The sequence below is a fragment of the Chlorocebus sabaeus genome, chromosome 22 (genome assembly GCF_047675955.1).
Source record: "Chlorocebus sabaeus isolate Y175 chromosome 22, mChlSab1.0.hap1, whole genome shotgun sequence".
Taxonomy (NCBI): domain Eukaryota; kingdom Metazoa; phylum Chordata; class Mammalia; order Primates; family Cercopithecidae; genus Chlorocebus; species Chlorocebus sabaeus.
Genome location: NC_132925.1, coordinates 60,162,725 through 60,179,532, shown reverse-complemented (window position 1 = coordinate 60,179,532; position 16,808 = coordinate 60,162,725). Strand labels below are relative to the sequence as shown.

At 40.5% G+C, this 16,808-nt stretch overlaps 1 protein-coding gene across 2 annotated transcripts in view; it reads right to left on the bottom strand.

Moving 5' to 3' along the window:
- SUMF1 (sulfatase modifying factor 1) overlaps window positions 1–16,808 on the bottom strand; it is a 104,227-nt gene that overhangs the window by 27,595 nt on the left and 59,824 nt on the right. Inside the window, exon 8 of one of the 2 annotated variants that reach the window (XM_073009913.1) lies at window positions 14,703–14,783. The exons of the other annotated variant lie outside the window; for it this stretch is intronic. Within the exon in view, the coding sequence (XP_072866014.1) occupies window positions 14,718–14,783 (66 nt within the window). The 3' untranslated portion in view covers window positions 14,703–14,717. Of the gene's footprint in view, window positions 1–14,702; window positions 14,784–16,808 lie in introns of those variants that run through there. 2 annotated transcript variants of the gene reach the window in all.

Here is a 16,808-nt window from a genome sequence, read left to right as displayed (position 1 = left end):
TTTTTTATTTTTTTGCAGAGACAGCATCTCACTATATTGACCAGCTGGTCTTGAAATCCTGGCTTCAAGTGATCATCCCACCTCAGCCTCCCAAAGTACTGGTATTACAGAAGTGAGCCACCATGCCTGGCCTTTTTTTTTTTTTTTTTTTTTTAAATTTTAAATAATAGAGTGTGGCAGGAAGAGGATATGGAATCAGTTCCAAGCAAGAATGCCACATTCTCACCCTTTCTTGGCCAAAGCTACAGAAGCTTCTCAAGAATCAACACTTCTCAATTTTTCACCTCGCTTTGGTGGATTTTCAGTTTCCAGTGGTTGGGTGTGTGTTTTTTTTTCTTTACAATGTTGTTCAGTTTTGTACTTGTTTTCTGTATTAGTGAATCACTTGACCTCTGACATTGCAATTACCAAAATAAGAACTCAACCAAATGTAACTAGGATCCCAAAAAGAATGGAACCTATTAGGATCCTGATTCTCAACAAGCCAATTACAGAAAAACATTCATGAGATAATTAAGGAAATGTGAATGCTGACTGGGTATTTGATAATATTAAGGAATTATTTTTAGTTTTTTTGAGATTTGATAATGTCATTCTAGTTTTGTTTTTATTTTTTTTAAGAGTGTTTAGCTTTTACAGTCACATACTGAAGTGCTTTTTTGTGTGTTTTGAGACAGGGTCTCACTCTGTTACCCAGGGTAGAGTGCAGTGGCATGATCATGACTCACTGCAGCCTCAATTTACTGGGCTCAAGCAATCCTACCACCTCAGCCTCCTGAGTAGCTGGGATCACAGACACATACAGCATTTTAAATTTTGGGGTAAAGATAGTGTTTCACTATGTTGCCCAGGCTGGTCTCAAAGTCCTGGGCTCAAGTGATCCTCCCATCTCAGCCTCCCAAAGTGTTGGGATTATAGGCATGAGCCACAGCACCCAGCCACATACTGTAGTTTTCTAGGGAAAAAAGTATATATTATTTGAAGTTGGTTTTAAAATAATTTAAAGGTGTTAGATTAAACTAGATTGGATAACTGTTAATGTGCCAGTTTGGTAATGTGTCACCTTGGCTAGACTGAACCTCATTTCCTAGAATTCTCTTCCCTTTATGTTTCTGGTTAGGGTGTGCTACAAAAGACATTTACTGAGCGATCTGGAAGACAAAAGAGTAGCAATAGCCACAGTGCTTTTATTCTCAGAAGACTGATACAAGGGATCCAGGCGGGGCTACAGCTGTTTCTCACTGACCCTATATCCTCCTTTAGTTTCTCCGGGTCCTGGGCAGGTCTGTATTTAGCTCTGTGATGAAGAGCACTAGCTTCTCCTGTATGAAACCCACATCATCCAAGCATTTTTATCATCAGAGACACAGCCTCTGCACATCTTCCTCCTAAAAGAAGTCTCTTTCAATCACCTCAGCCATCTTTTGAGAAAGGAACTGTTTCCAGATATCCTAGAATTTAAAATGACTGACAACTGTTAATTACCACACCATCCGTTTGTTGAGAGTATACTAATACTTATCATCATATTTCATCCTCATAATCACCCTGTAGAGCAGGAAGTATCATTCTTTTCATTTTAAGGATGAAAAATACTAAAGCTCAGAGAGATGAAATAAATGGCATCCCCAAGATCACACAGCTAGCAAGTGAGAACCAGGAGTCAACGTCCATCACACCATGGCCCCCGCAAGCTTATCCCACCCCCCGCCTAACCAGATAGACGATCTTCTAGGTTCAGCAGCATCTCTATCCAAAGTACGTATTTGTGAAAAATAAAGTCAAAATACCAATAATCTGTATTTATTTTACCTGACGTCCAACATGAAAAAATATTTTAAGAGTGAGCAGATGAAACCATTACTTCAAATAAAGTTTTTTGAATTATGTTTAATTTTATTTATCTCCAGGGACAAGGATAAATGAAGAAGGGACTGCAACTAGCCTCTCCTGCGAGAGGAAAAGGTGACACCCAAAGAAAGGTCAAAGAAAGAAAACTAGAGCTCAAATTGGAAAGAACAGTGCAGTAAAACACACGAACCAAATTAGCAACCTCCACTGTATTTTCTCTGTAAAACCAGCATGCCATTGAGGTGATTACCATTTTAGTGAAATGAATGAAAACAGTCATTTTCTCCATGCTACTTGTTTCACCCACGCCACATTAGAAAGGAAGAGAATTTTTGAAATTGTATTACACTTGCTCACACCTTGGTAGCTCCTCATTTTCCAATAATATAAGTCACTTTCAGATCCCAAAGTCTGTGGTAACAGTTTTTGCTCCTGGAGTAATACATGAAATTGGGTATTTAAAATACCAGTCTACTTGTAAAATAAATAACACATAAATAAACTATAGCAGCTAATATTTACTGAGCATGTTACAATTGGGTATTGTTTTCTATATTTTTAGTCTTCCAAACAAATTTTTGATATAGATTCTCTTATTGGTATGGCAGACATATAACTGATCATCCAAATAAGGATACTTTAGAGATTGAAAGGTGGCACTATTAACACTTGTGCCAGGCACAGATATAAACCAGGAATGTCTGGATACCCACTCATTGGCCTTATCTTACAGCTAAAGAACTAAGGAACAGAGAAGTTGAATAGTATGCCCAGGGTCACTCAGCTAGTAAGCAGAGGAGCCAGGTTGAAGGCCAGGACGTCTGGCTTCAGCACTATACTCAGCCATTCTGCCATGTGCTCCTTCTGAGCTAACTCATAGACTGTAACATTTTTCAAATAAATCATTCAACTATTCTAGTTTCAGACACACAAACCTCTCTATAGTTCACAAGTTTCACAAGGCCTAAAAGCACACAATAAAAAGTCTTACAAGAGATTGCAAGTAGAAAGTTCCTGCAAAATAACCTGCAGAGACTCCACAGGGTGAGCCCAGGCAGAAGGCATCACCAGGAGACCCACCGTTTAGGCCAGGTAGTTGGGAGAACCAGTATCTAGTCTGGGCTCCATTCTTTCCCTCCTGGCCTGAGTTCCCTCATTTGTGCTCCTCTAGAGACCTTATAAGGTCCTTCCCTGCCAACCATTTGATATGAGCTGGTGGACACATGTCCAAATCCTTTCATCTTGGAGCTTCTCCATCCCAAATTGTTTCACTTCCTTCAGGGAACTTTCCATGGTTTCTTGCTGAGGTGTGAGATAAGCAACTACAATCTTCTTTGAGGTGCCTCATTCGAGGGCCTCAAGTTTTGCAGCCTCTCTCCCCACTGCGAGACAGGAAGGAGAGAGAGTAGAAAAAAGAGTGAGGCCCCAGGAGAACGGTTGATTCTCTGACCTGTATAATGGTAGATACATATGCTCTGTTTAAGAAGCATGAATTATTATAGCTGTGAAACACAAGGCTATAAAGCATCTATGTGCTGAAAACCAGTCAACCTAAACACAGAAGAAGCAACAATTAAGAGAAAACATGTAACACATTAGACTTCTGCAACAAAGAAGAAACCTTCTCATCTACTGGTAGTGGTAGACTGTCAGATGGAATGCAGTAGATTGCTAGATGGAATTCGTTTCCTAATAATGCAGGTGGTTCTTTAACTTCAGAAAGTGTAACACACTAATATGCAACACAAAAGAACATGCCTGCTCTGTCCAATTTCAGACAGATTAGATCTAAGGTATAGAGAAATCAGTTCATTTTATCCTAAGCAATGCATGTTATACAGCAGCAGCATCCGAAATGCAAAGGCGACTTCTAGGTCAACTAAAACCAAACCACCAACAACACAGGGTACAGACTACATTCACTGAAAGAGTTGCTCCAGAATCAATCACTTATATTGCTTAGAATAGCTGTATAAAACTGTCAGTCCTGACTGCAAGGCCACATATGGTTCTAAGTATTACTTGAAGTGAGAAAAGTAGACACGGTTTAGTCTCACTATGGATCTATCACATTCTTTTATTCTCACAATCTTCTGTGTTCTTCTGTGACAATTCATTAGCAAGTTATGAGAGAATAAAGCAATTAGCTTATACCAAATGGCATTTTTACTTAAACATTATTTTCAGAGAACCACTTGAAGACTTCCATGATTTTATTTGGAAGTTTTGAAAGTGGATAAGTGCTAAGAGCCCAATTCTGTATGTTCTGCTGCTTGATTAGATGCCATGTTTACTTCCTTTACTGAGTATAAAGTGGAGACTGTCCATGGAAAGAAGTGTTATTTATAATTGCATGCTACCAGATGGCCTATCTCCTTTCCACATCCCTAAAAAGGTCCAAAAAAAATGTCTTCCATGGATTAGATTTCAGAGTAAGGTATAATTTCATAGCTTGCTAGCTTATTTTATTTGAATTTTCATTATACATAAAACATAATACTCATAATTAACATATATCAAGTGTTTACTACATGACAGCCTCTATCCTAGACCTTTTCTCTGTAGCATCTCCTTGAAACCTCCAATAACCCCATAAAGGGTATTACTATTTCCTCACTTACAGATGAGGAAGCTGGGTGAAAGGTTAACTAACTTGCTCCAGGTTATTCAGCTAGTAGGTGGCTGAGCTATGACCTAAATCCAGGCCCCACTCCAAACTGCATGCTTTTAACCATCATGCTATACTTCCTCCTTAATTATGTATATGTATTTATTGCTATAAATGTATATGTATGTAAACCCACTGAAGTGGGTTTTGCTTGCTCTTTTAACATCTGCAAGCTCCTTAAGAAAAGAGGATTTTGTCTGTTAGATTCCCAGAACCCAGCACACAAATCTGGCATTCAGTAGCTTGCCAGTAAATTTTGCTGAATGGATAGGAGAATACCCTTGCATAAAACTTCTATGTGTGGATCTGCATATTCCCATATTTAAAAGGCATCCATACATCCACATGAAAAAAATCATAGCATAATTTGGTAACAAAAAAAGACAATTTAACTATTCTATTTTCTCTTCTTAATAATCTGGTTTTATTTTCAGATCCTTAGGGAAAGAACAAATGAGTCATACTATGACATGGGGAAGTCACTAAAAGTAAGCTATAGGAATGGGAAATGGCACTATATTACTTTACAATTCATTAACAAGTCAGACGTCAGATACAAAAACTAGCTTGCCAAATCAATAATTTAAAAAAATAATTTAATGGAAATAAGAGGTTAGGAAGGTAAGAAGGACAAGAAAATGATTTAAAAATCTCAAGAGATCGAAAACCATAGAAAAAATTCACTGCCTCTCTCTTGCTTTTGGAAGAAGCCACTGTATGACATAGCAATTCCCATTTCTTAAATTATCTTTATATTTATAACAAGTCTTGAGATGCCTGATTTAACATATGTGGCTTGTGACAAAATACTACTAGAAGGAAATAAGTAGACTTTCGTATTTTGTATTTGAAATAACATCTGGAATCCAGTAAACATTAACAATCTGGGGATCAGAAGATCTGGGATTTAATCCTGACCACAAATCAAGTTCAAAATATCGGCTAAGTCAAAACCTCTAGAGCTCCACACCATAAAAAATGAGTCCAAGACCACGTCTTCTTTTTTGCATAATCAGGAATATTTTGAGGATATGAGAACGAGAGGGGGCGGAGGGGTGGGGAAAACGCATGCGTGAACACTTAGAGCTCTTCAGGGCAGAAAAGTCCCATATAAATGCAAAGCTTTAAGACACTGACTTCACTCCTCACTCCTCATTTTGTTCACTCCAGAAGCACAGCAGTTTGGAGTAAAGTCAGCAGTATTACACAGGGATGCAGGGTCTGAGGCATATACTTTTAACCCGAAACACATTTCACACTAAAAATCTATAAAGCTACAGTGGGGAAGGGCTTGGGGGCCATCTTTAAGTTGACGGAGACCACTCTTCCTCCCCAAACCATTTGTGATGACTCACGAGTACTGTGGGAAAACTGTTTATGAATATGAACTACTGTATGTGAGAAAATGTAAGGAAGAGAATTATTGTGTGAGTTGGAATATATATGTATATTAATCTTTGCTTACAGCCAAGAGTGATGAGACCGAACTCTATCTGAAATTATTAAGCAGCAATCACAGGCTGAGATAATGCAGGAACATTTGGGGTTAACTGTAATTCACTGCCAAGAAAAAACAATCTGTCCAGGGAGATCCCAGGTCACGAAGAAGATGGAAAGGAAGGAACACGGAAGTGGAAGACAGGATGCCAGCCCTGGCAAAGGGTCTGGCCCTCCAAACAGTGCATAAATTTCCTTTCTTTTTTTTTTTTTTTTGAGACAGAGTTTTGCTCTGTCATCTAGGCTGGAATGCAGTAGCGCGATCTCAGCTCACTGTAACCTCTGCCTCCTGGGTTCAAGTGATTCTTGTGCCTCAGCCTCCCAAGTAGCTGGGACTACAGGTGCATGCCACCATACCCAGCTAATTTTTGTATATTTTATTAGGGACGGAGTTTCACCATGTTAGGTCTCAAACTCCTGACCTCATGTGATCCGCCCACCTCATCCCCCAAAAATGCTGGGATTATGGATATGAGCTACTGCACCCAGCCGAGAGCCTAAATCTATGTTCTCAATTCATACTTCAAACCACACCAAGACAAGAGATAAAAATCCTCAAGCAACTGACCCAAACTGGCGGCCTAATTCTACCTGAATTCCCAGAGTACCCTTCCTCTGCCCAGAAAAGCTGCTCAGACATGGCCTGTCAGCTGTGGATGCAACTAAGGGAGCCAAGAGACACAGGCTTTCAAGTCGTCACCCTGAAATTTCCCCATGGCCTTTCCAGGTGAAGAAAACTCCAGGAAAGGAATAAACAATCTTTTCATTGAAAGAAATCCAAAAACCTGGGCTTTGGTTCTGGCTTCCTAAGCATCAGTGGAGCAAAAGTGCCTATTACCATGGAAATGATAAGAAACCACCATTAGGAATTCTGAGATTCAAATTCTCTGAAGGCAAGGACTGTGTGATGTTTACGTTTGCCACTAGCACAGAGCAGGTGCTCAAAAATGCTATTAAACAAACGAAAGAAAAAGAACATAATCTGGTCTACTACACAACAAGAGGCAATGCTGAAGGGGAAAGGATTTTCCAAACGGAGATGTTCTGACTGAGAGGCACTTAGAAACCATAATCTGCTCTCATTTACCGAGTGCTTGCTGTGTGGTGGGCACAGTGAGTTAACCTTTCTTTTTAATCCTCAGAACAGCTCGATATTGTTGAATCTTACTATTACTCCATTTTATAGACAAGGAAACTGAAGCAAAGGATTTCACCCCCTGGCCCTAAGATAGCAGAGCTGGGATGTGGACCTAGGTGGAAATCATTTTATTTTATTTTATTTTTGTTATACTTTAAGTTCTAGGGTACATGTGCACAACGTGCAGGTTTGTTACATATGTATACATGTGCCTTGTTGGTGTGCTACACCCATGAACTTGTCATTTACATTAGGTATTTCTCCTAATGCTACCCCTCCCCGCTCCCCCCACCCCACGACAGGCCCTAGTGTGTGATGTTCCCCACCCTGTGTCCAAGTGCTCTCATTGTTCAATTCCCACCTATGAGTGAGAACATGCGGTGTTTGGTTTTCTGTCCTTGCAATAGTTTGCTCAGAATGATGGCTTCCAGCTTCATCCATGTCCCAACGAAGGACATGAACTCATCCTTGTTTATGGCTGCATAGTATTCCATGGTGTATATGTGCCACATTTTCTTAATCCAGTTTATCATTGATGGACATTTGGGTTGGTTCCAAGTCTTTGCTTTTGTGAATAGTGCCCCAATAAACATACGTGTGCATGTGTCTTTATAGTAGCATGATTTATAAGCCTTTGGGTATACACCCAGTAATGGGATCACTGGGTCAAATGGTATTTCCAGTTCTAGATCCTTGAGGAATTGCCACACTGTCTTCCACGATGGTTGAACTAGTTTACACTCTGTGGAAATCGTTTTAAAACCACCCTCTTAACCATGTTACTGTCAGTTGCAGCCTCCATCATTGCCTACTTTGCAAGCCAGCAGCAGACCCAAGGGCAGTTCCCCAGATTTACTGCACCCTTAGGAATGGCTTGCTACATCCTCATCACAACTTACCGATGAAGTAGTAAGCCTACAAGGGTGACATAACTCACCTAGGGCCCCACGACATTTTAAAGCTAAATCTCAGATGGAAACCCAGGTGACTGACCTCACTTTCATCACTTAACCATGACTCTGTTATTCAGTGCAGCAGAAAGAACTTTACTGAGAATGACGAATAACCACATTAGCAAATTCTCTGCTCTTTTTTTTTTAAATGTTTCTGTTATAAGCCCAACCCATTCTGCTCACTTGCTGCCATCCCAATCTTATAGCATATGGCTCTCCCTACCCAGGAGTGTGATACACTGTGAAAAGGTAACCAATAAAAGCCCCTTTCTTGAGCACACTGAAGTAAGGAAGACAATTTACCAGTCACTCTCCAAAGCCTCTAGCTGGTAAGCTAAAGGAAATTCTTGAAACAGTTCTACTGCTCCGTAAGAAGTAGGAAAATATGTTGCAGAAAAACGAGAAGAAAGAAGTGCGCATACACACATGCTCCCCTCTCACTGTATTTACTTTGGGTATGGAAAAGTCATCATGCTTCAGGACTGAAGGGTAAATGGAGGGCAGCTATGGCTCAGGGCACTGATTAGGCATTTACTTAAGAAACTAAAAGAAGTGGGGAAAGAAAGAAGAAAATCCTTTCACCACTTACCTTGAATTCCTCAAAAGGCTGGACCCTGTCTTCTTCATCTTTGGATCCCTCGGACCTATCATAGTTACCTTGCCAATTGCTGCCATTCTTTCTAAAGGCACCTCCTCCAAGAAGCCTTCACAGCTCCAACTGGTAGAGAGTAGAGAGGTCACCAAGGCTCCACCTCAATCATATCTATAACAAATCTTACCATAGTGCATCTTGATTCATCTGAATGGCACTCAATCTTTCCTCAACAAACTAGGAGCTTCTTAACAGCAAGACTTGTGTTACACATCTCTGTATCCCAAGAGTATACATAGCCCGATACTACAGTAGATACTCAGGAAATGTAGGCTGACTCCAGGGCTACAGGGCTTTGCCTTGGGCCCTGTCCCATTCATACTATATCAATGACTTTAAAACAGCCAAATCTGTTGGTTATAATAAGTTGGAAGGGAAAGCTACCACCATTGAAGACAGCACTGACAGCCAGAATGATTTCTATAAGCTGTCTCTCAAGGTTGAAACCCATAAACAAAATGAAATCTCATGGAGAGATGAGATAGGCATTGCATGAAGTTTCAAAATGCACGTACAAAACAAAGAAAAGATTCAAAATTTTTAAAAATATTTCTTAAAAAATAACTGCATGTAAAAAATAGCTACATAAAAAAAAAAAAAATCGCCGTGTAACAACAACATTAGGGGAGATCTAGCCTGAGATCAACATGGGAGAAAAATGCAAGTTTTATTTGGCTACAAGCTTAACAGGAACCATCAGTGAGATATTGTTCTTCGTTACTACTGCAGCTACTACTCATAGTAACAGTAGTAGTGCCCATAGTAGTGGTAGTATAGCACTGACAGCAATTAGGATGGAAGCTACCATGTATCTCATGCTATTTGCCAAACATTGTGCTAAGTACCGTACTACACTCTCTCACTTCCTTACAACTCTATGAAGTAGGAATCTTCATCCCCATTTAAGAAGGAAGCAAACTGAGTCTCAGAGCAGTTAAGTGACTTGCACAGGGTCACACATCTGGCAAGCCACAGTTACAGTGACAAGATTCAAACCCAGCTTGATTGGCATCCACTAACCAAACCCTTAACTGCTGACATAATCTGAGACCTGATGAGACACAATGAATAAAAAAAGGATAGCCCCACTATTATTTGCATCTATCCAACAACATCTAGAACACTGTGTATAATTCTGGGTGTCCTTTTACAAAAAGGGACATTTTCCCCCAATTCATGTTATTCAGAGGAATGTAACTGGGTTGCCCTGAATTGCAAACCCAGTTATCCCAGGTGCAGCAGAAGAATGGGAATGCTTATCTAGAAACAGAAAAATGGGTGAGGCAGGGGAGACACGACAACTGTCCTTAGGTATCTCAAGAGCTTGTATGTACAGAGCAGAAGGAAGATACTTTCTTATTCTCAGCAACGGCAGAATGAGGGCCACTGAGATGACACTTCAAGGAGGATTTGAGTTGGACAGAGGAAGCTTCAGTGAGAACATCTGACAAGGCAGTAAGTTGCCCCAAGTGTTGGAGAGTTCTTGTTCACCAAGAAGCTTTTAGCAAGAGGCTGCATGACCACAGCTGCCAGGGGTATCAAAGAACGAATTCCTACAGGGTGAGAGGTTGGAGGAGGTTTCCACTTCCCACCTTTCAGATACCCCCCTGACCCTCCAAACTAAGGAGGCCATGGTACATTTTGTTGTTCTGCTCTTTTTGCTCAGGAAGAATCAGTAGTTGTAACACGAGGCTCTGAGGGTAATTTTGTCCCAAACTGGAAACAAATGGTATTTCTAACATCGTCCAAATAGTAATTGGAATTAGAATTCGCTCTTTTCAAGCAAGAAGCATATGTTTGGATAACGTGTTTGGAAATGTGTCTGCAGGATCTAAATATCTGAACCATACATTTGAGTTTATTTCTACTTCTCAATAGTTCTATTTTGTTGGATGAAGAACCTTGCAACTGATCCACAGTGAAAAATTACAATGGGTAAATATTAGTACTTCCTCCGGAAGACATTCATCTTCCACTAGGGATAAGGAGATAAAATTATTTTCCCAAACGTAGTCCCAAAAGGCTGTTATTTTGATCACCTTGTTTTGCCCTTGGCATTTCCTATGTATAACTTGTAGCCGTATCAAATTTATTATCAGGTGAACTTCATTATCACTTTTGTGCTTTTTTTCATTTTGAACACTAGGTTAGTTCTCCATCAAACTGATTTATTCATGTCCTCAGAATGTCCTGATCAAAAACATGTGAGTGGGCCAGCCACAGTGGCTCATGCCTGTAATCCTAGCACTTTGGGAGGCTGAGACAGGTGAATCATCTGAGGTCAGGAGTTCGAGACCAGCCTGACCAACATGGTGAAACTCTATCTCAACTGAAAATACAAAATTAGCCAGGCGTGGTGGCACATGACACATGACTGTAGTCCCAGCTACTTGGGAGGCTGAGGCAGAAGAATCACTTGAATCCAGGTGGAGGTTGCAGTGAGTTGAGATAGTGCCATTGCACTCCAGTCTGGGCAACAAGAAGGAAACTGTCTCCAAAAATCAAAACAAAACAAAACAAAAAACATGTGAGTGAAGGCCTTATGGCAGGAAAAAATTCTCAATCAACTTCCCCCCTCAGCCCCCAGCACATACTAGGTACTCAATGAACGCTTGCTTGAAATGATGAGACTGTTGATGGGACCATCAATGGGTATGAAAGTCTTAATTAAGGAGAAAGATGACATGATATTTACCGGTTTTTGCCAGACTGAGAAAATGGCAGTCTCATCGCCTGGGCAGAGGAAGATCAGGAGGCAAGCTAAGTAACAGTCTCATGCTTCTGTTGCACACTGAGACACAGTGGTGGGAGGCCAGAGGATCATGGGGAAGAAGAACAATCAAGTGTGGAGTTTAGAGGATCTAAAAAACTACTGTGAGTCCAAGCCCTAGGCCCTATCAGGCAATGACAAAGAAGGATCTGAGCAGGATCAACAAGTATGGCATCTGCAAGCATGAGTATACATGCTAATCTCTGGCTGGAGAACTGGTATGTGCCCCAAATGTACTTAATGTGCTATGTGTGGACAGGCAAGAGCTCAGAGGGGTGGCCTCTGCACACCAGGGAGGACAGACAAGGAGGGCTTATCCCAGGTCAATTCTATTTTTTGTGTGTATTTTGTTTATTTTTTGAGACCGGGTCTGGCTCTGTTGCCTAGGCTGGAGTGCAGTGGTGTGATCTCAGCTTACTGCAACCTCCGCCTCCCAGGCTCAAGCCATTCTCTCACCTCAATCTCCCAAGTAGCTGGGACTACAGGCATGTGCCACCACACCCAGCTAACTTTTTGTGTTTTCTGTAAAGATGAGATTTTGCCATGTTGCCCAGGCTGGTCTCAAACTCCTGAGCTCAAGCGATCCTCCCACCTCAGCCTCCCAGAGTGCTGGGATTACAGGCATGAGCCACTGCACCCAGCATATCCCAGGTCAATTCCATACATCAAACAACCCTGAGAAACAGAGGACACTTTCCAAAATATCAAGAGCTATACAATCCATTAGACAATCAAATTCCACATTAACGGAAGCAAAACAAACTGAATTTCTGGCTAAAATGTGGTAAGTAGCAGAGATTCATTCAGAGGAGGAATACATTTTGGAAAACTTTGATCTCACTAGGCTTTGATGAGCAAGGTTTTCATTGAGAGAATGAGTATGTGATAAGCCAACAAAAGGTAAGGGTAAGAGGAATATCAGCAATCATTATTTATAAATATCGTTTTCTTCCCCTCTGCTTCTTTTTTTTCCCCCTATGCTTCTGAAGACCAACGTTTCTCATTAACTCTGCTGATGGAAGTAAGCAATATTATAATTAAATAGCCAAAACATAATATAAACAAAAACAGTAAAATAACAACAGTCCTCTGGAAGTGATATAAAGTTTGCACATACAGTGACAAATTAAATTTCACACAATTTCATCCAGTATAATTATTTCCAATTTGTAGACAAGGAAAATGAAGATATATTCCAAATTTAGCAGTAGTCCTTTAATATTAAGTGGCAGAGCTGTAATCCAAGTTACTTTGGTTAATTCCAAAATTGGAGTTCTTTCCCTGACAGCCAAGCGTGGTGGCTCACACCTGTAATCCCAGCACTTTGGGAGGCAGAGGCGGGTGGATCACCAGAGGTTAGGAGTTCAAGACCAGCCTGACCAACATGGTGAAGCCCCATCTCTACTAAAAATACAAAAAAAATTAGCTGGGCATGGTAGCATGGGCACCCGTAATTCCAGCTATTTGGGAGGCTGAGGCTGGGGAATTGCTTGTACCTGGGAGGCAGAGGTTGCAGTGAGCCAAGGTTGTGCCACTACACTCCATCCTGGGTGACAGAGCAAGCCCCCACCTCAAATAAAACAAAAACAAAATTAGAGTTCTTTCCCTGAGAAAAAGACGCCACCTAAATGCAACTGTGTCCCTAACAGAGAGGGAAAGATATCACAGATCACCCCATCCTGTCACATCATCAACTGAACAAGTCAGCATGGTACCTTGGTACTGAAAGTGAGTATGCAGATGTGGGAAATTAGAATGCTATATAACCTCTACATATTTCTTTAACTGAAAGCACTACATGGCGCCACAGATTAATACTCGTCTCAGACTTAGGCAACCGAGAAGCAAATAACCACAAACTACATTTGCAAAAACCACTTTATTATTGGGTTAAAATACATTGCAGCACTGGCCATATACTAGATTGTGTCTGTGAGGAGGGGAATGAGGCCATCTTAATGTGGCACCTCCACAGGACACACACATGGTACACACACACACACACACACACACACACACACACACACACACGCTAACCAAGCTGACCCTTTTTACACATGGACAAATACCTCATCTTCTCTTAGATGTGTACAAAGCACACACGGCTCTTTCCACAACCTGGTTTTGCCATAAATGACTACCCAATAAAATAAAAACTAATGATTAACTTTTGCTCCCTGGAAATCACTGAATAAGAAAAATATATTTCCTGAATAGCCTTTGCATACAGGGCACTGATATTCCCAAGCTCTCCGAGGAAGCTTTAAAATGACTTGCCGTTGTGAGTTAGTCACAGAACTAACATAAATACATGACATAGAAGAGGTCAGTTCCTGAATTGAAATATTTACTAACCACACGGATATTTTGGTTCTAAACTTTCCCTGAAAATGTCTCTTCTAACCAGCCTCTACTTATGAAACACCTGGAGTCTGGACAGTCACCAAACTCCCCCAATTCCGTATATCTGGAATTGGTATTACTGTAGGGTCAATAATTATACACAGGTTATTTGCTAAGCACTAGAGATACACAGTCCATTAGGGAAGAAAAGCAAATAAATTAAGATCTCAAAGAGAAATAGGACTTAACCAGACCCGATGAGAACTACCACAGCTGTGAAGAACTGCAGGGCTCAAATCCTAGAGAGGTGAAACTGTTGTCCTTAGAGATCTATTGCCTCAAATGGCTGATGTACGGCTGAGAAGCTGAGCAGAATTTTCAATAGACTCATGGCCTGAGGAAATAAAAAATTGGAGTTCAAAGCCCTCCAAGGTGGAGGATCTATGGTAAAACCCCTAGACTTTTGGTTGGCACCCTGAAGAACAATACCCACGCGGAATTGGAAATAGTCTGGCCATTACAGGGATTGAAGCTCTGCTTCAAATCATCTCAATTCCTGACTAGATTAAAGCTAATCTGAAATAGAAGTTTCTAGAAGCAAAGGTAAATCCTCTCCAGAGACACATCACACTATCTAGATCTCCAATAACCTCCACAATTTTTCACATAAAATAGCTGATACTCAGTCAAAACTAACCAGGCATGTGAGAGAAAAAGATGTGACTGAAAGCCAAGAACAACAGAAACAGATCAACCCGGTGGCCAGATATCAGAGTTATCAGACAAACTTTTAAAAATGATGACTGAAAAACAGTGAAACAGCCCTGCACACTGACCAGAGCAGCTTAAATAAAACATACCGATGATATCAAGCACTGATGAGAAGAAGAGTTTTTGTTCTTTTTCTTTGGCTAAAAGAGACAGAAAGTAAACACAGTAAACTGTTAACATTATGTACTAGGTACACAGTTATCTATTATACTATTTTCTGTACTATTCTGAATTTTTGTAACATTTCATAATTAACTGTTTAAAAAAGAAAAAAAGATGTGGCTAGAGAGATCAGCGAGGGTTAAATTATGTTAGCCTTCAGAAGTCATGTGCAAGAATTTATAATCAGCCAGGTGCAGTGTCCCACATCTATACTCCCAGCACTTCAGGAGGCCAAGGCAGGAGGATTGCTTGAGGCCAGGAGTTCGAGACCAGCCTGTGTAACAGAGCAAGACCCCATCTCCACAAAAATTAAAAATAAAAGTAATAAGACCTGGCATGGTAGTTCACACACCTGTAAACCCAGAACTTTGGAGGGCCAAGGCAGGCAGATCACCTGAGGTCAGGAGTTCAAGACCAGTCTGGCCAACACGGCAAAACCCCATTTCTACTAAAAATACAAAAATTAGCTGGGTGTGGTGGTGGGCACTTGTAATCCCAGCTACTTGGGAGGCTGAGTCATGAGAATCACTTGAACACGGGAGGCAGAGGCTGCAGTGAGCTGAGATCACACCACTGCACTCCAGCCTGAAGGATACAGCGAGACTCTCTCTCTCAAAAAAAAAAAAAAATAATAATAATAATAATAAAGATAAAAGTAATAAGTTTTTTTAAAATATTGTACACTTTATTCTTCAGGTAATAAGAAGGCATTAAAGGATTTTAAACAGGGGAGTGACCGCATGTGACTTGCTCTCTATATAGATCAGTCTAGTCTCAATATGACAAAGAGAGGGAAGGCAAGGGAGCCCTCTGGGAGGCTGCTGCAGTAACCCAGATGAGGGATGATCATGGCTTTTGTGCTGGCAATGAAGAATAGCTGTAAAGACCTGAATTATAGAGTATGAATTGTCTAAGGATTTGGGGTTTAGTCCTCAAAACTGCTAAATTATATCCCAGTCAAATGAGGAAGCAAAGGAGGCCACTGGGACAAAGAGAATCCTAAAATGAGAACAATTTCATTAGAGCAAGGGCAACATTCAGGATAAAGCCTGGGATTGGTAAAAAATAAAATGTGAATTTTTCTGTAAATCCTTAGAAGAAACACAAGTAGTTCTAAAACTGAAAGCTAACAAGCACTAGCTCCACACCAGATGGTCAGATAGATACATTCACAACTTGCCAGCATTCTAAGGCCTTGTGCACCCCCTTCCAAGCATGCAGATGCTTTTATCTGAGAGGAAAAAAATTCTACTTCTGATTCTGACAGCAAATGCCAAGTCACATCTTGCCAGTAGAGAATGACATCTCCCAACCACAAACCCACCTAAAATTTTACAACCTTATTTTCATTTTGACCACTACTTCCACCAGCCCTGCTGGAAATTAAAAGAAACTGAGGAGGGATGACAGTTTCTGAAGAACTCAGCTTTTTTATCTGCACCCCCCAAAAAGTAGATCTGTTTCTCTAGATTATTCATGAGCAGCCCATGTGTTATTCTGTGAAGAAAAATTAAGCATATCAAACAACTTTATTCCCGTATTCTGAAAAATGAACCTCAGGCAGAGTCTGACTATTTCTTCAATTGCTCTATAATCCTATATTGAGAAGATATTTAAGAATTAATTTTCTTTATCATTACCCTTTGAGCCTTTTCAAAAGGTTCAGGTTTAAAATTAAGCACATCAAGTACCCAGTCTAGCTAGTTTGGTTATAAATATACATTCCTGGAACTGACTTATGAATGGCTACTTTGCTAGAGATAGGATTTTGCATGATATTTTCCCCCCAATCTGTTCACACCATAAAAAATATTCAGAGATGTTCTTTTTAAAGGAAGCACTTTCCACACACATGCCCATGTAGTGTCTCAATTTGTATACATTCTGCTGGGATAGTTTGGTTTTAGAGGCAGGGTAGTATACTATTTGCATTCAACATTTTTCACATGCCAGAATAAGTAAAACTTAGACAAACATGGTTGTCTTCTGTTCCCAAGGTATAA